At 36.7% G+C, this 27230-nt stretch overlaps 1 protein-coding gene across 1 annotated transcript in view; it reads right to left on the bottom strand.

Annotated features, from left to right (window-relative positions):
- Positions 1 to 27230, bottom strand: part of MDFIC (MyoD family inhibitor domain containing) — a 52553-nt gene that overhangs the window by 22856 nt on the left and 2467 nt on the right. The window contains 1 exon segment of the mRNA XM_051795980.1: positions 16941 to 17072. Coding sequence (XP_051651940.1) covers positions 16941 to 17072 — 132 coding nt within the window.

The raw sequence follows: 27230 nt of genomic DNA, 5'->3' as shown, positions 1-27230 counted from the left end.
ACACGTGTGCATGCATGTTTATAGGTTGAGAAGGCAACACAAGTGCACAAGAAGGTGCCAAAAGTACTCTTAAATGTGTGCAAAGACACCAAAGCCTTCCTTTGGAAGCACTGCAGGACCTTACACACTGTTTGAATGGTTGCAGGAATTATATAAAGATGTCTTTGACATACTCAGGAAGATCCAGTTACCACAGGGAAGCATGAAAAGGGCTGGTAGCCAGAGGTTTACAAAGGTGATAGATATTCCCACTGAAAATATGGAGTGAGTTTGTCTATTTACAAATCCTCTTTCCTGATGTGATTTTGCAAAATGAATAAATGCCTGCTGATTTTCTTTAATGATAGCAACGGCAAATTTTTAATCTTTGTTAAACTGAGTAAATCCCTAATATTTTTAGTTACCTATCTTGTAACAGTTATCTCAGAATCGAAATATCCTTTGGCTTCTAATTACCATTAGATTGTCAGTAAATTCTCCTTCTTTATCATACAGATATCTTGCTGTTATCAACAATGCTTTTTCTGAGACTGCAAATACTGGCATCTATGATAAACTTTGCAGATGATCTGGAAATTCTTGGTAGATCATAATAGAATTAGAAATAAAGATAATTCACATAATGCAATGATTGTGAAGCTACACCTACGTAAAGTAGAATATAGTTCTTACTGTAGCATAGAGTTTGTCACTTCTTGAGAACAAACAGCAGGAATTCACCACAAAAAAATACAAGAGCCAAACACAAACCAGGGCATTATAGGTAACAAACACCCACAAACTTGGGGAATAAATTTCTCTATAAAGCTGTGTTCAGAAGTGGGAAATTTTACTGCAAGCTTTCCACTTGCAACATTTATCTATCTGTTTTTCTTCTCATACATTCTGCTAGGACTGGAAAAGAATTGCACTGTATTTGTTCTTACGTTTCATAGCATTACAACTATATATGGCAGTGGTAAAAGTTTCACAGATGTGGAATCGCAGGTTTACTCATGGTCACCATTCCAACACTCCTAGGGCATGTTTATGGTGTTTAGCATATTCATTACTACTGCAGCTAGTTTGTTGTTTGTGGGGTTTTGTTGGGGTTTTGACTTATTTAATTTTTTTTAATTAAAGGTGAAATGCTTAGTTATTTTGTTACATATTTTCTACATAAGTAATTTATTAAGAGGAATCAATCTAATTGAGAGGGTTTTTGTCTGTTGTTAAATCTTGCTTTATAATGCACAGTGGCTTGTAGAAACTGAATCTGAGAACAAAATAATCAATTAATTAAGAATCAGAGAATTAGCTTTTTGTTAATTCTTAAAGTGATGAAACACTTTAATTCTTAAAGTTTCTCCAACACAAATAATCAGTAATTTCATAAATGTGAAGACAGTCCCTGAAACGATATGGGAAATAAGGGGTGCAAACCCAATACAATCCCATCTGATTGAGGAACAGAAAGCTTTGCTTCTGGAGCTTCAATTTTAAAAGGAAGGTTAATTAACCACTAGACACACACACACAAAAAAAAGGTAATCCAAGCTGTTGGCATGACATTACAGTAGTTATGCAATTAGTACCTACTACAACATGTAGTTATGCCACTGTACAAAGACACCCTGGTATCCCATGGAATTTAAGACATTAAGTCAAATATTTGAAACAGTTTTGATGCCCCTCACCATCATGCTACTTGTTCCCAAATCAAATAATAAACATCAAAGAGAAGGTACAAACAACAGGATATCACTTGCTGGATATTGCCTCATAAGCAGCACAGCAGGATGTACCAGACAGGAGAGATAACCTCAATGTCATTAACAGCCATAACTTGAGAAAGTACACAAACAGGTCCTTTTGCCTACAGCATCTCTTGCTCCCTTCCTCAAAACCCCAGCAACCACTGACAAACTAGACACTGTTTCACTACAGGAAAGAATGTGGGATGGTGAGGCAAACAGCTTCTCAAGGCTAGCCTATTCACCATTTGCCTCTGAGTGAAAAAATATACAGAGGTCAGGTTTATTTTCTACTGAACATATATACTGAGTTTTCAGATGTCAAGATTACAATGCTCAGCTAAACTCATACAAAAATGCATATAAACTGGCTGTGGTTTTAAAAAGAACATGAAGGCAAATGCTTGGAATGAGCAATTCCCTTTATGTTCACTGCTCCCTTGATTTCTAGTCCTCAGCTCAAGTAAGTAACAGAATTTCAGAAGATCCCAAAAACTGTTCCATTTCAAGTGTGACCACCTGCTCTCAGTGCACTATCTTTTGTAATCTCTTTAACTGTAAGTAATACCCAATGTTACTATTAACAATACTAACTAGATGCAGAAATCAAAAATAGAAATAAAGACATGACAGCAACAAAGAGAGAATATAAAAAGGTAGCAGGAAAACACAGAACATTAGTACAAAACAAGAAACAGATACATTGATAACTGAGTTTCTGATTCCATTGCTGCACTTATTTTCTCTCTGATATTCTTTCTTGCAATCTATAGCTGATGCTAAGTTTGCATCAGCTGATAGCAAGTTCCAAAAAACCAAAGAAAGAAAGAAAGAAAGCACAGTGGCAAGGAAAATGGAACAGGAGAAGCAAATGGACAGTAACTATGAGGAACAGTCTAAAACTCAGGATTTTACATTATTAAAAGAATAGTACCGCAAAAACATCAAAAGAAAAAAGAGCAGACAGCAACCACCCAGAAAAAGACAGCACTGGAAGGGAAGGAAACAAAGGGAAAAATACATAGTGAGCTGAGTCACTTCAGTCTATGAGGGCACAAAAGAGTATAGAAGAAGAAACAAAAAAATCGCAAGTAAAATCCCACTAGATCTGAAGTATTTGCTACAAATTTTATAAGTAAGAAAAGAATTAAATGATAAATCATTAGTTGATAAGCAGTGAAATAAAACAAAGATAAACACGTCATGCTTATATCGTGATCTAGTGCTGAAGCAATAGCTCCCCTTCTGCTTGAGGTCAGAAAGGCTCCTGGAGCCCAGGCTAAAAATCAGTCACATTCAGCAATAGCAGTATAATGGAAAATGAAAATTCTGTGTTAGAGAGCAGGGTGAGGACTTGAGGTCCACACCAACAACTCTTCATGACCTGACTTTTCATTACTACTGACTGCATAGTTTATAGAGTGATTGTCAGTAGGAGAAAAAAGATGTGGAAACATAGTAAAGAGAACAGCAAGTGTCCATCCGTTTCCTGATCCTGAAAAAGCAAAGTATGAGGAGAAATAAAAGCAGCATGTATCTGCACAGATAACATTAAACACATTGAGAAGGGTTAGTCTCTGATATGGATGTCCTTCAGCTACAGGAATTCTCTCATGGCAAGCAGATCTAGCAGATAGGCACAGGACCCTCCTCACCAATCTGCGTGGCTGCTATGACCGCGGGCAGGATGAGTGGGGATTCCCCATCCCAAAGAACTCCAGGAACCCCAGATTTTGAGTCACACACAGAAAGTCCAGGCAGAGCTACTGTCACCAAAGCTGTCTCTTGGGCTGGTCTATGCTACTAGCTCAAGGCATCAGGATGACCTAGAAACAAGAGCTCTTTTTCCTCTTTTGAACTAACTGTTTTGGTGTGCCTTGAAGTGATATGGCACAATCTAATCCAAAATCACAGAATCACAGAATATGCTGAGTTGGAAGGGATCCACAAGGATCGAGTCCAACTCCTGGCCCTGCACTGGACCATTCCCAAGAATGTCCTGAAAGTGTTGTTCAAATGCTTCTTGAACTCTGTCAAGCTTGATGCTGTGACCACTTCCCTGGGGAGTCTGTTCCAGCACCCAAATACCCTCTGGGTGAAGAACCTCCTTCTAATATCTAAACTAAATCTTCCTTGACACAATTTCAGGCGATTCCCTCAGGTCCTGTCATTGGTCACCCCAAAGAAGAAATCAGTGTCTGCCCCTCCTCTTCTCCTCATGAGGAAGTTGTAGACTGCAATGAGTCTCCCCTTGGTCTCCTCTTCTCCAGGCTGAACAGACCAAATGACCTCAGTTGCTCCTTATACAGCTTCCCCTCAAGGCCCTTCACCATCTTCCTTGCTCTCCTTTGGACACTCTATAAGAGCTTAATATATTTTTTATGTTGTGGTGCCCAAAACTGCGCACAATATTCAAGGTGAGGCTGCACCAGTGCAGAGCAGGACAATCACCTCCCTCGACCGGCTGGTGATGCTTTGTCTGATGCCACCCAGGACATGGTTGGCCCTCCTGTCTCCCAGGGCACTGACGACTCAACTTCAACTTGCCATCCACCAGGACCCCCAGGGCCCTTTGTGTGGCACTGCTTTCCAGCATCTCATTCCCCAGTCTGTGCAAACCCCCATGCCAGGTGCAGAATCTGGGATGAACTTGTTGAACTTCACACGGTTGGTGATTGCCCAGTCCTCTGATTTGTTGAGGTCTCTCTGCAGGGCCTCCCTGCCTTTGAGGGAGTCAACAGCTCCTCCCAGTTTTGTATCATCTGCAAACTTGTTTAGGATCCCTTCTAGTCCTGTGTCCAAGTCATTTATGAAGATGTTGAAGAGCACAGGGCCCAAGATGGAGCCCTGAGGAACCCCACTAGTGACAGGTCACCAGTCTGGTTACCCCATTCACGATTACCCTCTGTGCTCGACCTGTGAACCAACTGCTTACCCACCACATAATGTATTTGTCCAGAAGGATACTTTGAGAGACAGTATTGAAAACTGTACTGAAATCTAAAAAGATTACATCAACTGGCTTCCCTTGATCAAAATGGTTTTTTGCAAGCTGTACAAACAAGATTCTTGAGAAAACAGAGTCCTTGAAAAACCTAAATTCTCTTTTTTCTTCCCTAGATTCAAAACCGCAAGCAACCAGGGACTAAAGCCTGCATTTCTGTATCACAGTTCATTGCCTTTTCCCTTCCCCACTCCACAGGCAGTTTAACTTTGTTTTACTGAAGAATGCTAGTTTTGTATGCTAAAGGGAAAGGCAGTGGAATATATCAGAATATAAACTTCAACAAAGAGATTTGTGTGCTAAATTCCAAACTGAAGGCACTTAGCATGCAATCACTGTCATCAATATTTAGCACAAAGGCAAATGTTTTTTACTTCACTGCTTATTTACTGTATTATACCAAAATGATCTAGGAAGACCTCTTTCTGACTCAGCTGGAAAAACCCACTCATCCTGTGTTTTCATACACAACCTCCATTACATGAATTCAATATAGTAAGAAGGAAAAAAAAAGGCTAAATGAGCTTTTTCTGCTGCTCACAGGCATATCCCTTCAAGCAGCGCAGAAGTCAGACTGCTGACAGTGCCTGGGGAAGACCAAACTTCCTGTAGTAATGATACACTCAGTTTCCTGAAAGGAAGCAAAGCAGAAGCTCAAACAATTCACAAGAAAGCTCTGATATCTGAGCCACACAGTTACAAATCTGTCCTGCTAGAAAAATAGTGTCACATCAGTGACCAACAGCTACAAGCACAAAAATTCAGAGAAACAAATGCATTAATGCAAAGAAGAAAGCATCAGATTAGCTGAAGTAACAGATAAATTGTCTTAATGGAATGAAATCACCTGTAAAACATTTTTCTTTCATTCCACAACTGAGTGAAGAATTCTGATTCTTCACTCTGTTCATGAAGATACAATTCTCTATGAAATTGTTGTGTCTAAATGATATTAACATAGTAGAGGCCAGTAGCATCTGCAAGTCCTTATAACTGCAGAAGTGACTGAATACTAGTTTTTAGTGAAATACTAGTTTTTGTCTCTAACATTCAGATGGGAGCTATTTTTACTTCAATATGTTTGAAAGTATTCAGCACTACACCTGAAATAATTTCCAGTCTCTATTAAAAATATTAAAAATATTTCTTTCAACTTATAAAACTATGTAATTTGACCCACTGAAGTTTATTTAATTAACCCTTTTTTAAAAAATACCTCTAAGTGGCATTTAAATTTGAATAAAGCCCATGCTTGGAATTCTGGATTCAACAAGGATCTTTTTTTTTAATGAAAATCTTTTCTTTTGTCTTATTTAGAAAACATACTTCCCTTTATTCACAGAAAAAAAGAAAATCTTTTTGCACATTAATCACAATTTACTTTTAATGGAGTGCAGATACAGCAATGAAATCTGTGCTATGTCGGTATTATTCACAACACTGAAAAATGTCCATTTATACATTTAAAAACATTTTCTTACAAGGCTTTGCAATAAGCTGAAGGATTTCACAGAAAAGAAACAGCATTTTAAGTGAAAGTGTTAGAATTTAGATACTTTTCTTTTGTCCTTTTGCAATTCTACAGCTTTAAAAAGTCACAGTTGAGTCGGCAAGCTTCTCTTACCCAAAAAGATCCAAAATACAGCAGCAACCTTATAGCGAAGACAGCAACTACATCAAACGCAAACAACCTTCCTTTGCTGCTTACACAAGCCTTCAGCCCCACAAAAGCATTCGTGGCATCATCAGCAACAGCAGCCGCTTGACCAGGCTGGTGACGGGTGAGCCAAACTGCTGCCTCCATCCCTCTGTGCTGTGCAGATGTTCTCTGCTTGGGAAACATCTCAGCCTCACTTCGTGCATTTCTCAGCACCAAACAAAAAAGTTTAGGAAACACTCAAGTGACTGCTACAAGGACAGAACCCCACTGTTTTCAATACTACCTTGTCCACGCTGCTGAAGTCACATCTTCCATTTTATTTGCATTGCTGCCTTTGGAGTTAATTCCAGCACCCTTTTCTTTAATGTTCCTTCAGCATAACTGGCTACATTTTATTGTGCCATAACATTTTCTTAGGCTGATGTAACTAACAACTCACAGTGGGAATGTTTCCCTACCCCCTTATATTGAATTAGCATTATGACAATTTAGCCAAAATTTCCTGTTTCTATACAGTGCAGTACTGAGAAGCCAAAATACTCAAAAATCATCAATATTTTATTTTTAAATACATCCTTTTTATTGGCATCCTCAATTTTCAGTCTTTAACTTTCCACTTTTGTTAGTAGCTACAAACTAGGACCAGGTTAATTTTTTTATTTTATGAAAATTTAAATCTCACATAATCACATGATTAGATGCCAAGTTTCATAGTGTGTAGTAAAATTTTACTCAGGTTCTTTTGCCTGAATTGCACAGAATTTTTTCCTAATGTTTAATTCACTGTTAATTCTCCAATAGTCAGAATATGTATTCTAATAAGAAGATTCATTGCTACTTACAAAACAGCTTAAATGCTGATGTTAACACAGAGATACTGAAACAGGCTTTTATACTGAAGCACTTTAAAAATATTTCCAGTCACTCTCTAAGCATAACTTTACTGTCCTTGCTTATAAATATGTCATTGTAACAGAGAAAAAAGTGGGTAAACAGAAAAAAAGGACTGTTCAAGCAAACAAATAAACAAGAGGGAAAGGGGGCACTAGAGAAAATAATGCAAACAGAAAAGAGAAATGGCTTGGAGCCAGAATTATAATAGGGATGGGTCAGTCTTTTCTGTTTTTACTTTATAAAACAAATATGGGGAAGAGGATGCAGAATAATTTATCAAAAATGGGAATAAACTTTCAAGAGTCTTCCAACTTTGACTCCACCATGATAGACACCACCCTCTACCATATCACTCATATATAACCTCTACTTTCTTCCAAAATTACTCCAAATTCTAAAGGATTTTTTTTAAATCAAAACTTTGAAGTGCCACTCCATTACAGTCATTGCGAAATGTATTTCTATCTCTAAGTTTTGAAAGCAAAGTGTATTATTCTATGGGAACCTTCCCTGTGCTACTAAACAAATCTTCTCTCCTTTTCCATAAGGACCTGTCCCACAAATATTCAACAAAATATTAATGACCTGAACTTCTTGCCCTATTTCAGCTATCCCAGCAGAGTCCCTGGTGTGGATGTGATACCGAACAAAAGCTTTTGCCAGGTTATTTTCTCTTGTTCAACGAGGGAGCACAGCACAGCAAATGAGGTCTTGCTGTTAGGCTCTTCTCATAGAGTTAGAGTAGCAGATGTTCTGTAACACACAAAGAGTCAAAACCAAATAGTAATTTACTTACAATTATGATTGAGTTTATCAATTAAATTGTGGGGAAAAGATTCCTCAGGCATAACACACTGCTATAGACAGGAATCAGAAAATCAAGTGGATGGTGAAGTAGAAAAAGTAACAGTCAAAGGAAGGGAACAAGAAGAGAAAGGGATAAAAAAAAGATACCTTCTATTAGAATTCCTCCTTTAAAATGAAGGCTGTAATGAAGACTGTTACGAAACATGTATAAGATCCTTATAACTACTTCAGATGCATTAATGTACACTGCTAGTTACTTCACAGTGATTAGTGTTTAGTCCCACTGAAAGATCTATTACTGTACAAAAATATTTATCAATACTGATTTTACATTATAAATATGATAGTGACCATTATCACTAAAAACTCATCACACAGTAAAAAGAATATCTCTCGAGGTAGGGAAAAACTTCACAAAGTCATAGTTACAAAGTAAGCTGGGAAATACTAAATGAAATGGTGTCATTTGATAAAATCACCCATAAGAAAACTAGATGTGTGTTACCCAAAGTTAGCTGTGCATCCTACCTCATCATCCAAATATTTTTCTATATCATCTCTGTGAAAAACTGAGTTCGATCCTTCAGATAAACCTTTCCAGGCAGGTTCATCCCAAATCTCCTCACCAAAACTTAGTTTCCTTCATTTTGAAATTCAAGCAAAAAGAGTATTCTTCACTGATCTGTATTTCTGAATTGTACAGACCTAGAAGTTATTCATTCTGGTTTGACACTGCTGTTATGACCAATTCTGGTCAGCATAACAATCTTTCACTGCTTTTCTGTCAAAACGTGAATTTTATTTCATTTTACAACTTAGAGAATACAGTTAAAATATGCACCTGCCCTAATAAAGAAAGGAGATGGGAAAGGTAGATGCCTTCTAATGGGCTAAGAGATTTGATTTTTGAAGATCTATTTCAGAGCTACCCATACTTTAAGGGAGGCTCGCCCCTGCTCAACCAAGGAACTGGCAAAAGGTTTATGCGTCTGTCAGTGGCAAAATTTTGCCCTGAAGGTCAAATCTGACTCACAGGCCACTTTTTTTATAGGTTTGCCTAACTGTTTGCTCTACTTGACTTGTCTCAAAAGCAAACTTCATAACATTTTATGCAAACATTATACAATCTAAAGTCTGAGCTACAAATCAATAAAGTTCACTTAAGCTTGAGGAAGCTCTGCAACAGGAAATAGTCTCTTAGTTGAGATTCTGCTGTAATTAACATTAGCATTGCCAAATTTTCTCTAAACAAGTGTCATAATATTTATAGTTCAAAGTGAAAACACGATAATTGAGATACTGCACAGAACTCGAGGGAAGGAGGTTTAAAAGTAAAATTTAAGACTCTAAAATTCATGAGCCCAGACATAAACTCAGAATTTCAAAGTTCTTGTGTTAGAATGGCACAGGTTTGAGGTTTATAATGACAAAGTTGAAGAGCAGTCTTCATACATGTTTCTCACATGCCAGAGCACTACAGTTAATTTAAAAATAGTTAAGGCTCAGGTGGCAAAAAATTCACCATTCTCTTAAATATGTCTGGAGGCCTACCTCAACAGTAAAATGATTTAACAAAACCAGTATTAGAAATAGCCTGAGTGACCACAGCTGTTTGACATTTCAATGTTTTTCAAAAGGCTTCTCTGGGTTTGGATCATGAAGAATTTTTTAAGGGAAAACAGAAAACCACCAACACAACAACACACAAATAGGTCAGAGGCTCCTGTTGTTCCTTGTCTTTTATAAAAATATTTTCAGGGAAAGGTACTTGTGGGTACTTTTGCACTAGAGAAATTGCCAGAACGCAGAAGAAGTAAACAGTATTCAGACCTTTCTTTCCTCTGCATAGCTATATAAAGAAGAAAAATGTTTAACCATGATTACTTAGCTAAGGCTTCTGCTGTGACCATGAGTCCCTCTTCATCTTTCACTTTTTTATCAGTAAATTTAAAAAATCATAATATTAAAAACTATTTTGATTCTTAAAATTTTGAAGAATTCATTTAATTATTTTGATGTACACACAGCACACAGTACTACTTTTCAGCTTCATAAACTTACTCCAAGCTTTTCACAAGCATGACTACGAATACAAAATTAAATCTAAAAAGAGAAAAAGAGAACTTTTGCCATGGTTTAAGTTCAACATTTTTGCCAGTAGACAGGTTCATAAAAGTAGAACTTGCATGATGATACCTTCATACACTTTGTAATTTTGTGTTTTCTTTGCTAAATATGGCTAACTGAATACCATTTGTACTGAAAATAAGAGCATAAAACCACACTGACTCATTGGTTTCTATCTTATTTTTCACATAGAACGCAGTCAAGAATTTTATTACTCTTCCTCTTTAAGGAATTACTACGAGCATGTACTTTTTCCCCTTATACGTGGAACTAATCAGGAAACACTATTCTTTCCCATCCAGGCATAAGAGCACATTAATTCTTATGACAGTACCAATACAATAAAGAAAAATATTCTGAAATTAGGATACAATTTACTTCAGGCCCCAATACAGCAAGCATAGTAACCTCGACGTTACTAAAGAATTTCACCTTTGTCTTGTAGTGATGATTACCGCCATCCAAACTTCCCAGCCTCAGACCATAAATTCAGATGACAGTTTGAGAGTCACAAGTAAGGTAAAACTGAAAACAAAAGGCTCCAGGAAATTCTGGCTACTAGTGATATGCAGAATACATGTGTCTATCTTTTGGTCATCTGGAGCAGGTTAAAGTTCTCATTGAAGTTTAACTACTGTTCTGTAAATGGACCAACAATAGTAATAAGTTTATTTCTCTACATGGAGTCACCACAGAGTATACAAATTCCTCATCTATCTCAGTCCATCATTAACTGCATCGCTTTAGAGCATCCAACCTAAAGGTGAAGAGAAGAGGCTACACAGAAAACATCTGCATCTTAGCACCTCTCTCTATAAGTAAGGACAATTTCAGTGACACTTGGCTCATTTTACAGGTGACTTCTGTAAACACAGAATCCCACAGAATCACAGACTCAATTAGATGGGAAAAGACTTCTGAGATTATCAAGTCCAAACACCACCATGTCAACTAGATCACGGCACTAAGTGCCACATCCAGTCTTTCCTTAAACACTTCCAAGGAGAGTGACTCCACCACCTCCCTGGGCAGTCCATTTCAATGTCTTATCACCCTTTCTCTGAAGAAATTCCTCCTAATGTCTAACCTAAACCTCCCCTGGCACAGCCTGAGACTATATCCTGTTGTCATATTGCTAAGTGCCTGGGAGAAGAGGCCAACCTGGCTACAACCTCCTTTCACATGGTTGTACAGAGCGATAAGGTCACCCCTAAACTCCTCTTCTCCAGCCTAACACCAAAGACCCTGCCTTAAACTCTGAAGACTGTAACTGTAAGGGTACAGCTATCTGTGAAAATCCCTCTCTACCAGAGGGTGAGTGGGTACTGGAACAGGCTCTTCAGGGAAGTGGTCACAGCACCAAGCCTGACAGAGTTCAGGAAGCCTTTGGATGATACTCTCAGGCACATGGTGTGATTCTTGGGGATGGTCCATTGCAGGTCTAAGGGTTGGTCCCTTCCAACTCAGCATATGCTGTGATATTGTGATTCTGTGAAAACGAAAACGAAATGAAAAGGCTACGGCTGTGCAACTCACCAGGCCTCTCAATAGGCATGAGAAGAGGTTTTCTGAAGACTTTTGGAACAGAAGTAGTAAAAGATTTGTCAGGTTGGGGGGAGAAACAGAAGTAACACAGGGTAGCTCTCTGCTGGGGAGAGGATTAGAAAATCTCTCTGGGGAAGGAGCTTTCAGGGATAACCTCTATTCCTCCATTACTTTGAGTAGCCAGATTCCTCAAAGATTTATCTTTTTTAAAGAAGGTTTGAAATATCAAATACTGTTTTGCTGTATGTAAGTATTGAACTGACTTAAGTTTTGTTCATTCATAGGTTCACACTTTTTTATACCTAGGTATACTTAGAACATTGTATATAAATCACTTCTTTAACTAAAAGAATGCACCTTTCAGGCTCAGCAATATATTTTGGATAATTCCTATTAATCTATTCTGCACAATTTCTGTACTCACACACTTTATTTTGCTGCAAGAAGACTGTATTTATCATAATTTCTAGCTTTGAAGAGAACCATTTATGTTATCTCTAACACTGCATTATTTTATAGACAGAATAAACAGGATCATCTGAAATCACAGTAATTGTAATATGAGCATGCCCTACAAAATAGCAAAAAAAAAATTTGGATTAATATCAAACAAAATGAACAGTTCTAACAGCAGATTATCTTCTTCTTGTTGGAAAAAAAAGTCCTAAACCCAAACAGCATAATTTAAACTACAGAAGTCACTCACTTAGCCAAATGAAGGGAATCTCCAGACCTTAAAATTACATAAATAATAAAGTAAAATGTCAACATAAAAATATAGAAAACCAAAAGAGAAAAATATCTAGGTTTATATGCAATAAAACAAAACAAAATAAAGAAGAATATAGTAAATAAAGTAGTAGGCACAAGAACATGTAAAACTGTTTGATCCCCACAAAGCTGACTGAAGCATCCCTTTCTCTGAAGAATCACACTTATGAGAGGGGTGTTCCATGGAGGAGAAAGAGGCAATTGAAGTTAGAAAATGATGGATAGCAATGACCTTTCTATCTGTAAAACATGGGCATATTTTAGGTATTTAATCTTGAGAATTGGATTATTATTAATCAATTATTCATGAAAATTTGAATCCATGGTAGATGTTTTTTGTTTTCTTAAATATCACATAGCTAAGGTTCTGCTTGAGTACTAGAAAGGAGATTAAACCCTCACAAGCAAATAGTGTTCAAGACTGGCATTTTCTTCCCTCCTAAACATTCCCTTGCCTGCATAACAGCACAAATTGATGATAACCTAGTGCCCTTTGCAAAAATTCTCCCTAAATATTCTGAAATCCATCTTTATAGCCTTTTTTTGGGAAAAAAAATCCCCAACCTCTTCCAGAGAACAAAGCAAGGCATTGTGATAATATGGAGTAGCAAAAACTGCTATGGCTTCATTCCTACAGCCACAGGTTACCCTGCTGCTGTTTTAACATATGCTCTTCCTCACTTGTCAGTGGTGAGTGATAGCAGAAGCAGAACCACCCCATTACAGGCCACCAGACCAGACAATGAAAAGAGGTGGAAGGTGTTTGCAGATATTTAAAATGCACTGCAAAAGAAGATAGCAGATGGAGCTATTCAAAAGTTCTTTTGAAAAGCAGAACCTCTACAACCTGAAATAAAATAGAAAATATATGTGTGTCTGCGAAGAGAAGGGAATAGGTCTTAATATTTTCTTGAAAAATATCTGCACTGAAAAAGATAAATTGGGGGAACTACTATGGAAATATTCTCCTTTACTCAGGTTTTAAAATTGAAAGATATGGATAGCAATGGACACCTTGTGATGAATAAAGCCAATTTAACACACCTAAACACACCAAATATTTGGCAGTTCTTCCTGTTCTCAAATACTCTATTAAAAAATATACAACTTATTTCTAGTCTAATTGAACCTCCAGACATTATATCTAGTTCTCCCTTTGTGTGCTACACTTGAAGAACTGTCTTACCAAATTTCTATTTGTTGTGGTATGCTTCTTAGGGACTACGCAAAGCCCTCTTTAGCCCCCTTTTTAACACTATACAGATTGAATTCCAGGAGGTTTTCCACAATAAGGCATGTTTTCAACTACTCCAATCATTCCTGAGATATTTGTGGTTCTCCCTTGACCCTTCTCCAACTAACACAGTATTCCAGTAACAGTTATGCAAGTACATTAACAATTAATACAGAAAGTTAATACAACTGTTTCCTGTTTATATAGCTCTTCCTTGTTTATATATCAGTATACAGTAACTTTTTGATTCGTAAGCTCTCTTCGAAAACAATTAATTTCTTGGTTGAAGCTTGCCATAAGATTAACCAGCATCTTATGAACATTTTTATTCATGGGGAAAAGGGATGCTCCAAAGGAGGTGGGGGAAAGGCTAATATGAAGGAAATCTGTAGAGGTTAAAAAGAGGGACCTTGCAAAACAGACTGAAAGGGCAGAGCAAGGTGAACGTAAAACATCTCACTGTGGAAAAACCAGGGCAGCATTTTAGTTTATTGGTGTTGCCTGGTAAACTGAGTTCACAAGTGCAAATGACAAATCATACATAATGAAGTCATTACAGGGGCTCCAACACTGGACTTCGTTGTTGGTGTGCCAATAAAACTGACTGATTAATCTAATTCCATATAATAGCAGGATAAAACAGCTGCAAACAAGGAAAATCTTGGAAATTAAATGCTGGAAACATTTATAAAGTAAAAACTAATGCTAAGACAAATGGAGTATGCATCAACTGTGGGGGCGGAAAACAATCTGTATGGGAAAAAAAGAAACTGAATCATTAGGATAGTGGTGAACAGCTGTTAATACTTCAGAGAACTGAAGTATGGCCTGTCTAATATTATTTGAAGAAAGTTTCTTTCAATATGCAATAATTTGCAAAATTCAGTCTGGTGGGGTAATAGATCTGGTTCAATCAAGAACATTCTGAGCTCCAGTACTTACTTAAAGTGAAATACCTGAGTCATAAACAAGCTTCTCCTTGCTCCACTTGTTCTAGTTTTCAAACTTTCGTTACTAGGTATATCGAGCTGTAAAACTTCTACAAACTAGAAGTATTTGTAATTGAGTCAAGCACTGTACCTCAATTTTTAAAAGTAGAACAAACTTCCACACTAATAACTCATCTATCAAAGAAAAAAAGGAAGAAAAGTTTGCTTTAATTTCATCATTTTTGTTTCTTCCATGTAGAAGACTTTAAATTAAAGGTTAAAAAAATCATTAATTTGAAGAAAAGAGAGGTTTGCATCATAGCATCTAATCAAATATGAACCATAATAAAGCCTTTACTACACAATTATCAAGACTAAGTGTTTTAGAAACTTACAGCTTTCACATAAACTTACTTTTCACAAAGTCAAAGGTAAAACTACCAGTGACTCCAGGAGGAGTACAGTTGTGCACACTGCAGCAGTACCTTCCTCTGAATTTTATCCTATCTTTGCCCTTTTTCCTGTTACTTTTTTTTTTTAATTTGGCAGCAAATAACCCTCCCATCATAGAGATATAACTAAATACAATCATCAAGTTACTTTACCAGGGGTTTGCACACTCTGCGTCCATTTCTACTGTGTGTTGAAAAAACATATAATTCCCTCACATTCCCTCAGTGCAGCCACTGTAGTATGTCTTTGTGGTGAACAGATTAGAGGAAGCACAGCACCACCCTACAGTCCTTGTTCCTCTCCTCCATAGTTCAGGCATGCTGCTAACTGCTACGAAATAAATCTGCTTTCTCATGAATCTGGGAATAAGGAAGCTTCTAAAAAGAGGGAATGAGAAGGAGGCCATTCCAAAAGCACACGATGCCACACACACCTTTCCATATACTCAACATAAGTGCAAAGCAATCGCTTGTCCAGGGACAGTTAAGTCTAAAAAACTAATCTTTTGGTATTAAGTAAACTCTCAATCTGTGCAGGACAAGTTTCCCTCTTTATAGTCATTTGAGAATTAATTTTAAATTGTCAGATAAATATCTGACATGCTAAATGTAGGTTTCCTGTAAAGGATCTATGTAACTATTCAATACGTTAGGGGTATAAGTATTTATTGGGATTCATTATTTAGAAAAAAAAAGATTAACTAAGATTTTAAAAGAACTTCAAATACTAACACAAAGCTCAGGAGAAGCTGAGTGTATAGATAAGACTATAAAACAAGAAAGCAAAACACCCTCCTTCCCCCCCCAAAAAACAAAACAAAACTAAAAAGAAATAGATAACTCCAGCAAAAATTCCAGTTTTGAGAACAGCAAGTTCAGAAACATGAATTTATCCCCCTGTGAACAGTGTATTCTGTGTGCAGTGTAAAGACAGACTGAAGTGTGTGATCAGACAATGACCTTAGAGAGCTGGAGCACCACTCGGCATTTAGTCCATTTGCTTTCTGAATACACCCTATAATTAGAGAACAGTTTCTCATGCTGCCCCTCCCTTTAGCAACTAATGTTCAAGCATTCACAGAATTTTAAAGCCGTTTAGCTCTGGCAGTTGACAGAAATATTTTTGCCTTAGGAGGGTGCAATTGTGAGTGAGCATTTGGACAGCATATGATCTTCAATTCAAGACAGGAAAATGGGAATAATATTGCATACATGTTTTAAAGCATTCATAACATACACTAGGACTGTGGACCTATAAGAACTAATTAAAAACCTCCACAGTTCTATAGCATAAGTCTAAAATCTTGTCTTACAGCAGTCTTCTAGTTTTGAAAGAAATAACTACTTTAGTATTCAAAACTCTTAAAAAATCTACACCTGACCAGTACTCAGTGCATCTGGAAACAACTGCTTTCATCATACTCTGCCACTTAAATATATAGCCTGGGAAATCGAGGGTGATGACACCTAGCACAGCTGCACACCACAACTCATGTCCCTGCTAATCATACTATTAATGATAAGGGAAGAATATAACATTAAGGTTTTAAAATGTAGATGCTACAGAGGTCTATACCATACAGCACCACCCAAATCACACCTTTCTTTGTACTCATTGCTTATGCATGCTGACAGGAGTCAATCTGGAAAAAAAAATTCAGTAGATGTGCATTACAGTTGCAACCCAATTGCATTTACACACATTTAACAGAGTCAACAAGCAGTATCCCATTACACTGCAAAAGCAAGCCTAAAAGGCAGTAATTTGTTCTGGAAATACTTACTTGTGATGAGGTCACCATCAGTGCGATTTCCCCAGATGGACTGCTCTTGTATCTCTGCTTGTATACTTTGGTTACTGGAAGGCTGGTTTATATCTTTATCTCCTGCCACAGTATTCTCTTGGTCAGTTTTTTCTAAGTCAGAAGAAATTTTAAGATATTAGTTTCTATATTTTTTCTCTGTGTGAGCAAAACTTATTTTTGAAAATTAAGAGAGCATAAAATATAACTTAGCATCTAATTTTGTTTCCTTAGAATTAATTTCTAATAAACTTGATTTTCAATTTGGTTTCAGGTCTACGTCAAAATAATATCTATTTAAGAAAGTCTTTTAGTCATATTGTATCTAATGGAGTAAATAATACTCAGCAGCTTTTGTAACAAGTTATGGTTGAGGGTTTTTTTATATTTAGTTATCTTCCACAAAATTTTCATATAAAATTTTTTTGCCCACATACATGTGGCTCTAGCATATAAAAACTATAAGAATTTCACAAAAGTCTGTTCCCTGTTGTTTACAATTAAACATAAGACAAATATAGTTGAAACTTCAAAACCGACTAGTACAGAAATTCAAAAAATTTCTTATAGTACAAGTATCTATTTTTCATTGAAAAAAAAACCTTTTTAAAAGCACTGATGAATAAAGTCAATATTTAGCCTATAATGAAAAGTATTTCTTCTCTCCAAGTATACACAAGATTCAGGGAAATTTCCATAGTAAGATTATTTGAGGGATTCTTATTTTACAATATAACAGATTCTGTTGTTTTGATGATTTTGCCAGCTAACACATGCAGATCAGCATTTCCTCAAACCAAGGCAAGTGACAGTTTTCATCTTCACTGTCATTAATGTTTTAATAACCAAATTCACACACATAGATCCTTTTGTTCTTGATTGCTACAGATTGTTCCTGCCGGCATTCAAGGAAACATTTTCAAATCTGGAATTACTTTGTTCATTATTCACAGCAACAGATTATCAGCTTATATCACTTACTCATGGGACCTGTAAAACATTAAATATTTTCAGTCTCATGTATTTTTTTTTAGTATATTTACAGTAAATTTAAATGAGCAACTGTTGAGAAGCCTGTGAACTCTATTTATTTGTTTCAAACAAGAACATGTTTATAAACCCCTTCTCACAATGTAATGATATCATATTCTGTAGTAAAGCAACTATTCCAGTCCTGAGACACAGAAAAATCATTTATGGCTACTGTGACATAGTAAAGGTTAGTTTCTTCATGTAACCCACAGCAGTTTGATTTCAAATTCTAACTTTCTGCCTTTGTTATCCACCCTATTAGCTGAGGCACTGGACATCACTCAAAATAATATATGCTATCTGGTATGTATAGTAGCATGTGCCTTCAAGCACTGCTGCTGGCCTTCCACCTATGAAGTGTCTGACCCAGCTACCTCCATCGTACTTCTCCCTCAACCACCGTTTCTTCAACAACTTACCAATATTTCCTCACACCCATCCTGAGAGGAACTGTTTCACTGGGATTGGCATAGTTATTGAAATTATTGGGAAGATATTGCTTGACTTCAATGAGTTTTGCCCTTACCCTGATGACTTAATCTCACTGAGATACTCATCCTAGTCCTATTAACAAAAACAAAACCAAAAAAAGCCTAGTTTTTCAACCCCTTTGACACACATCAGATACGAATTATTTCTACCTGCTGTCTATCAAATACAAATGTGACTGTATTGAAGTATGATGATTTTACTTTGTGAAGATAAGTACTAGGTGCAAATGTATTTCAAAAGTGTTTGAAAAGTGCTCTGAAATAGACCGAATAATAAATAAGTAGTGTCCTGGACAGAGCTGGTTTAAAAGCACTCTGCTTTCCAAAAACACTAAGCTTAAATGAGCTCTTTTAAGAGATTTTGCTCCTAAATTACTTCACTGCAGTAGTGACACCAAAATTACAATATGCACCCAGCAGTGTTAGTACAGAATTGCAGAGTTACTGTATACAATTCTCTTGTATAGGATGCAACTTTGTAGAGCCCTGTTATTTCATGTAGTAAACAATGAATGGCTCTAAGGAAACAATAATGTTAATAATATGGGGCCCTCGGTGTTCTAGATTACAGTTTTATCTAAGAAATCTGAAAAGGAGTGCAGAATACAATCTGTCGTCATTATTCATATGAATTTAGTTTTCATCCTTTTGCTTATTTTCAGTTCAGTATTTTTTCTCCCCCCCTTTTTTTTTTACTGTGTAGGTTGTATCTGTATTTTTCATGTGCTCTTTTATTATTCTAGCTGGATACAGTAAATGGCCAGTCAAAACCATGTAAACTATATTAGCAGTTAACAAGAAAGAAGTAAGAGGAACTATTGAAAAGCTGTGTTTTTTAAAAAGAAACAATGGAGCAATTAAGCACCAAAAAATTTTTATAGAAAATTTACAACAATTAGCATTGAGTATCTCTTTTTTGATCTATTGAATTCACATGAAAACTTCCCCATGAATGCGCATAACAGAAACCTACACCACTAAACAAGTATTTGGTATCTTATTTTGCACTCCAGAATTGCCCACTGGAGCACCTCATCCTTACAGATCCTGCTCTATAGGGTGGTGGGCTCATCTTGGGCAACAGCTAAGGACCACACAGCCAATCCTTCCTTCTCCAGCCCCCAGCAGGACTAGAGGAGAGAACAGAAAGAGCCCAAGGGAAGAAACTTGTGGGTCAAGATACAGTTTAATAAGTGAAGAAAAGAGGAAGGAAAAATGAAACAGGCGATGCATCACCATCTCCCACAAACAGACAAAAGGTAGTCTCCAAGCAATGGCTACCTCCCCTAAAACCTCCTCCCCTCAGTTTTTATTCTGAGCATGGCGTTATATGGCATGCAATAGCCCTCTCATCAACCTGAGTCAGCTGCCTGGGTTGTGTCCCCTCCCAGCCCCATGCCCACTCCCAGTACGGAGGAAAAGTGGAAAAGAGAAAACCTTGATGCTGTGCAAGTACTACTCAGCGATAGCCAAATCATTGGTGTCCTATCAACCTTGTTGGAGTTACTGATCTCAAACACAGCCCCACATGGGTTGCTATGAAGAAAATTAACTCCATCTCAGCCAAATTTAGTTCAATGGGGTTTTAGAAATAGAAAGAGACCTTAAGCTCTCTTTATCTGAGCTTTTTTCATACATCACTTCTGATGCATCAGAATACTGAAAACAGACACATTCTGTTATCTTGATTCTGCTGCTTTTCCTTAAATGCGTACCATGTCTCAGTTTTAGTACCAAGGAATTTATTAATTATTCCCTTATAATAAACAGCTGAAGAAGGGATAAGAATTTTTTTTTATACTAGAGGTGGAACTACAACATACCCACTATAACCAATCACACCTGAAGACAGCCTCAAAAACATTCCTGAGTCTGTCTTTTGTTGATGCCATTCCTTTTATGTTAGGTGCATAAGAATAATGACAACAGTAGTTTATGAAGAATCAACACAAAGATCTTACTCTTCTTTGATGTGTCATGCTTGTGGAAGCCTATAGCTGACAAAACTATTAATGACTGGATCTGGCCATAGACAAGTATGATGTTTTTCTACTGCATCTTCAAGTAAATTTATAACACTTTTCTGTTTCAATCAAGCTTACCCTTAAAGATTTTTTGTGTAAGACTTCTTAGTACTTTAGCTTCTTCTTCCTTTAGTACACCCTTCCACTCTCATGTAACTACCCTCCAAAACTGACAGCCAAGAAGAAAAAGAGAGATGTTCTTCTTAGCAGTTCAAAAAATGGAAGGAAAAGACTCATTATGTTCTGAGTCTGGCAGTGCTGAAGTATAAATCCAATCTCTCTTTAAAACTACAGTAAGTTACTCTAGGCCATGTCACAAAAGCAACACAGACTTCTTACCTACCACAGTTCAGTCCCAAACCAGCTACCTGTGTGGCTATGTACTTCCCCTAAACTAACAGCAGTGCTGGGGCTGAAGAGCTTCTAGTCAAAAGCCCCAGGGAGTGACATCCACATAGAACACACTGCGATTTATCCTGAAGGTAAGCATAGGCAAAAACTCTACTTGTGCAAAGAGATTAATGCAAGTTTAAGGTTTAAATAAACAAGAGATATGACATGTTGGCCAAGTATAGAATTGAGATGATTAACAGCCAAATCATATCTATGACACAGACTATCGATAAGCCACTTAGTGAAAAAAAATTAAAATTTTAACACATCTCAAAATTAGTGCTTCATTAAGCAAGTGAATAAAGGGAATTACTGGATTTTTTTTTTTTAATTTGGAATTACTGAAGTATATATAAATCACTTTTATAGTACATGCATACTTTTTACCATAATCTTATTATATTTATTTTTAAATTACACAGCAATACATGTATTTCATAGAATCAAAACTTGTTTTCACCTTTGAGACTACTGCCACATTGATTTTTAACTTCTGTTTTAGTTTGGAGACTATGCCTCTGGTTACACAGAGTTCTTTGCAACATGACAAATACATTCTACAAGACTCCACCAACAAAACAGTGTCAGCAGTCTGGGTCAACAATAAGACTATTATTACAAAAGCCCTGTCAAAAAGGAAATTTAACAAATAGTCAGAACTGTCAAGAAAGACCTATGTATAGTTAAATAAAAAGGATATACAAGGAAATCTCCCCTGATTCATTCCAATTTTGCCTTCTATGCCTTTGGAAAGTTGCTCAGAAGTATCTCTCTTTTCAGAGCTACATTTATTCTATCTTTTGCTATAATAAAGAGCATATTGAGAGGAAGTCAAATTAATACACAAAACTGACAGAAAATACAGAAAAGAGAGGTAATGAATGTACATTCGCAAGATGCCTCAAAGAGCTCAAGTCTTTGACAAATAACCAACTTTTCTACTCTCTGTGCTTGTCCATTTCTATGTTCCCACCCCAGCTGCCCCCACGTGCCCCACGACACCTCTTTAGTCAGAAATGGGTCTGTGTTCAAACATGGTATCATATCTTAATGCATCAGTAACTACGTAACATATACATGGAAACAAGTGCCCACATTAAGTGGATTGTATGTCCTCAGAGTGTGATTGACAGATGATTTCTGTTCACTAGATGACACACAAACCTATATACTGATTCAGCCATCTCTTAGAGGCATGTGAACCATAAGAGTGCATGACTAGTAAAATGACAAATTGGACTTGAGAAACAGGTTTAGAGTTTGCCTATAAAATTTAGGAGTTTGTATATAAAACGAATTTAAAATGCTGTTGCTGCAATGACAGAAGGCTTTGCTGCTATGACACATTACTTTTCTGTTCATCAGTGATGTGGTGGACTGCACCAAATAAGAAGTAAAGCAAAAGCAACTTGTGGGTGCATCATTCTCCTCAAGGAGAGAGGAATAAGCAAAACAGACTGGCACAGTGGAGTCACTGTGACCTTCAACAGTCCAGCAGTTTTATTGTTATGGGGCAGAGGAAAGATGGAAGCACGGGACAAAGCTTATTTAGGCACCTACATTTGACCCAGTTGTTGGGATGTAAACATGAATCCTCAGAAGCCCTGAGTTATCCTAGAACAAGCAGATGCAGATTTAAAACTACATGTGCAAAACTCAAATAATCCCAAATAAAATTTTGTCCTTCAAAGGAAAGCAAAATTACAGAAGGAAAAAAACCCAACAAACAAATAATAACCCCCCCCCCCCAAAACACAAACACAAAAGTAGATATAGGAGGAATAAAAAAGTCAAAGAATGTTTCCAAAAGGAAATATAACAATCAGTTCTCTGTCTCAAGTCTACAATTGCTGGGAGGGGCTGAAGAGCATGTGACGAGTTTCTAACACTTCCTTTGTTCATTAATATCTTTATTGGCAAGGAACCACTGAGATGCTATTTCCTACTGAAAATTCCACTGTTTGCAAAAATAACACAAAGGAACCATGATAATACCAGGTTTCACAGTGTAACCATTAACAGTTACACTTACCATCTACTTCATGAAATGCCTAAAACTTTTAAGTTCAACAGTTCTTGTAACAGCATGCCTATTCCAGTTCATGATTTGCCTGAAACAATGTAATTTCATTAAGGGCTGGTTGTAACATCTAATTAATATTGATAAACCATAAATTATGGAGCTAGAAGCCTCCAATTAGATGTTTGATTGTTTTAAAACTCATAACCCACTTTATTTGGATTAATTTCATTTCAGTAGTTTTCACTTAAATGTCTCATTGCAATTTCAATGACCTCAAAAATGCCACTGAAAAAATTAGACTCTCAAAATTAGAGCAATTTAACTGAGCTTCTTGGAAAACTCTTACACAGAATTTTCCAGGTGCAAGCTATGGAGCAACTACATTCATTCATGGCCAGGCTTCACGAACGAAGATTTGGGAAAGGCTCTATACACATTTGTTACAAGCACACTGGTGGCTAATAAGGCCAATACGAGACAGACATGTCCGACTGCAAAAGGCACAGCAGAAAGACTCCTTAGGTGGTATATTCTGCAAGACACGGTTCTTTCTGCGTTGTCTTTTCTCCTCGAGAGTGATCCTGCGTGCGTTCTCAAAGGAAGCAGCAGCGTTATACAAACGTACTAGAGATTTGACAGCCTAGACCAAATTTGAGTCAGTCATGATAACTTAAAATTTAATAGCAATATGCAAATAGGTACTCTGCATTATTAGAAATATTAAATAAATACATAAGTGAAAACTTTTTTCCACAAATAAACACACTAATTATGCTGTCAGTTACAAATTTATGTCATTCATCCAACAAAGTTTCACATGCATACAAAAACAATCTCATGGAAGGGCTAAGCAATACTTGGTAGCTATGGTTGTATTAGCAACAGCATGGGCCAGTAAAACTGGACCTATACAGTGAAAGTTAATCTTAAGGACACATTCTATATTATACATGTTCCAGGGACTTTCTACTTTGGACTAGGTCTCAGAATTAATCTCAAAAACTCAAGGTTTATTAGTGGTCAGAGTGTATTAGGCACATTCCTACAGTGCATCTTTCAGACTATTTTATGCAAAAGGAATTCAATCCAGGTCACTCCCTAGGATCACTCTGCAACATAAACAAAAGCGGACGTGAACAGCAGATTTACTTCAAAACTGCATTGCTGATCCAAATAAAAACACTAGGATAACACGATCAGTGCTGGATGTTACTTATTAGAGGGGAAAAAAGTTTAAAGCAAAGAGAAATCTAACTTCTGAGGGCCTGGAGTTGAATTTAAGAAGAATTACTGTGATATAAAATTAGCCTATGAGATGGAAAAAAAGTATTTCAAATTTGATGCAAGACCTTTACAGTCAACTGTATGAAGTAAAAGTCTATCACACCCATGTGGGCATGAATCACTTTACTAGAACAGTATGCATGTGAAACTGAAAGCAGAAGTAGTATATATATCTACTATAACTAGAGTCAGACGCCTATTTACCAAAGTTTTAGATATTTTAGTCAGTAATATTCAATAAATGCCTCAGTACTGGCACACGGCAATGAAACAAATTAACACAGATTCTCTTGACTCTTGTCAGATTGCAAGTGGGAACACAAATACAGAGGAAGTATTTGCTACGTTTGAGCAATCTGAGTACATTGGTTAACGGTTAAAATAAAAATCTATTACTCATAACACTGAGACACTGCTGGTAAAGTGGAATAATTATGGTGATAGTAATCATTGTTGCCTCAAGAACATCCAAACTTTCCCTGCATTAAGTCTTTTGTCACCCAGTCTCAGCAGGTTCCTTTAGTGCTCCCCATCATGAAAATAGTTAAGTATAGAAAACACAAAGAGATCTGAATCACATTCTCGAAGAAGGGTACTTTTTACTTTTTCTCAGTGGAAGTATTGGTGAATATGGTTTCTTCAGACACCAACTTGGAGCTGCATTGGTATCCAGCAACCACAAGATGATTTGCACCAGAGAGAAAAGTCACTTAAAGAACTTGACCCTTAATATTTCTACTAGACATCTCCATCCTCCTCTCCACCCCCCATTAAAATAAAAAATTCTAGTGGATTTCCATCATCTAAAGAGTTGAAGTACAATTATCAGTCTCAATTTCATAAGTTGTTTATTATTACTATTATTATTGTTTTTACTTTCTTTCTGAATTTAGAAACCTAAATATTATTCATTTGTTATTCTAGGTTACAGTTAGTAAACAATAAGCAAAGGTAAAAGCATTCCAAATACTTTATAGTTTTTCTAAAATGTGGCCCGATTCTCTAAGTGCAGTTCTATGTCCACTGAATTTCTCTCTTATATTCCATGGTTTATTCAAGTGCAGAGGATTTAATTAAAAAGTCTACCCACGGTCCAGGTAATAATCACACCACAACCTCTAACACACTGAACATTTTCCTTAGAACAGAGTGTGCAATGGTCACTAATTGTAACATTCCTTCCTTAGTACCATTATTTTGGTATGTACCAGTTGAGAAAATACCTGATCACAGCCAAACTGCAGCGGTTTGAGCATAGATACGACACTATTTGCTGACTATATCATACAGGTAGAAGCAGTCATTATTTGGTTCCAAGGACAATGAGCTACAGAAGAAGAGAGGGCATGACCAGGATCTTGAACAAGGGTGCATGAGTAGAGCTACACTTTTGGAGGCATGTAGCAACAACTAACATGTTTGCAGAAATTAGGTTAAACCTTTTATCCTGTAGTGTGTATCTTAGAGCAGCAGACTCCACTGACACAGATAATGGTTTAAAGACTGAAGTTGAGTTTTGACATCGCCACAAAAAAATACACTGATTCCATTTGCTCTCTCTCACAGCACACTAATTATGAAGGGGCAAAGTTCCATACTCTCACTAATATTTATGCATTCATTGAAAAATGAACTAACAAGGAAGAAGAGTGATGGGGGAGACATTGAGAGAGCATGTTGGTTAAAGTAACACACAAAAATTCTTTTAATTGTGAAAGCCAGAGCATGCCACACCTATGCAGTAGGCCAAACTATGTCTCAAACCCACAGTTTTCACCACGTCCACGACCTGATGAATATACTCGCAATCTGCCTAAGCTTGATTACTTTTGTCTGATTTTCAATTAGGCTGTGGGATAGCTATTTTTGAATATTCAAAATTCAATTGAAGTTTCATTTCCTTTCCTGGAAAAATACAATTAATCTTCAGCATCTGAATGCATATGATAGCAAGCAAAAGAAACACTGAATATCTGGATTTTTTGACTATACTTTACAGAACTACAGAAGAGAAGAAGTTTGTTCTCAGGATATGAGGTGTCTATACCAGTTAACAAATATAGAAAGCACATTAAAGTATGGTGTTACAAAACAAAAATTCCTTCCCACTAGAATGCCCTTAATACTTTAATATTCATACAACATAAGCCACCTTCTTCTGATAAAGGAATCTGTACTTCTAGGTGGACACAGATTTCAAGTATCTCACTGTGAATATATGGAATCATTTCCAGAAATAATATGAATTTCAACCACAGCTTTTAAAATTATCATCAAATTCTAGAGAAAGCACAATATCAGGTGTCCAGGGGGTAAAGTAAAAGGATAGGGGTTGTTGAAAGTCTTAGACTTAGTCTTAGATCTTCAGCCCTGGAATATCTGAACTACCTTACCCTGTAACCACACACTGCAAAGCTGACAACAGAAATGCTGGAATATAGACTGGAAATGTTATGAACTCACCTCTTCCTCTTTCCACCCCCATTTCCCCAACAGACTTAAGCTAGAAAAAAGCAACAAATATCCACAGTTATCCTTAAATCTAAGTTCATTAGAATAAAAATTATGTATTTGAATGCTGAATTTTGTTTAAAAAACAACCTTGTCTTTATGTGAATTGTACATGCTTTAAAATTGAGCATGTGCCTTAAAAGGTGTGGCCAGTGAGCAAATCTGAATCATTATTTGTTTGTACCTTACCGATCCCTAAGAAAGCTGTCAGCTATAACTGTGTCATTCAGACTTTTTGCACATAACTTGTCAGTGAACAGATCAGTATTTGTTTACTTACTTTTCATTAAAAAAACAGAAGGGCATGTATTGAAAATCTTACATAAGATTTTAGTTCATAGCAAAAACTCAGTTTAAAGTGGCACTGTGAGAATGAGACCACTTTCCATGCTTGTTAGTACACTGACTTACAACTTGAGTAACTTTGATCTATGGCCTATATGCAGAATTTAACCAGTGTGGCCACTTGATCACGTTACAGATAAGAACAACACACTGAAAATAAACACATATC

Source organism: Manacus candei, unplaced genomic scaffold (genome assembly GCF_025592945.1).
Source record: "Manacus candei isolate 608988 ecotype Guabito, Panama unplaced genomic scaffold, ASM2559294v1 h1tg000043l, whole genome shotgun sequence".
Classification (NCBI taxonomy): Eukaryota; Metazoa; Chordata; class Aves; order Passeriformes; family Pipridae; genus Manacus; species Manacus candei.
Note: the sequence above shows the minus strand (reverse complement) of the source record. Positions and strands in the feature narration are given on the sequence as shown.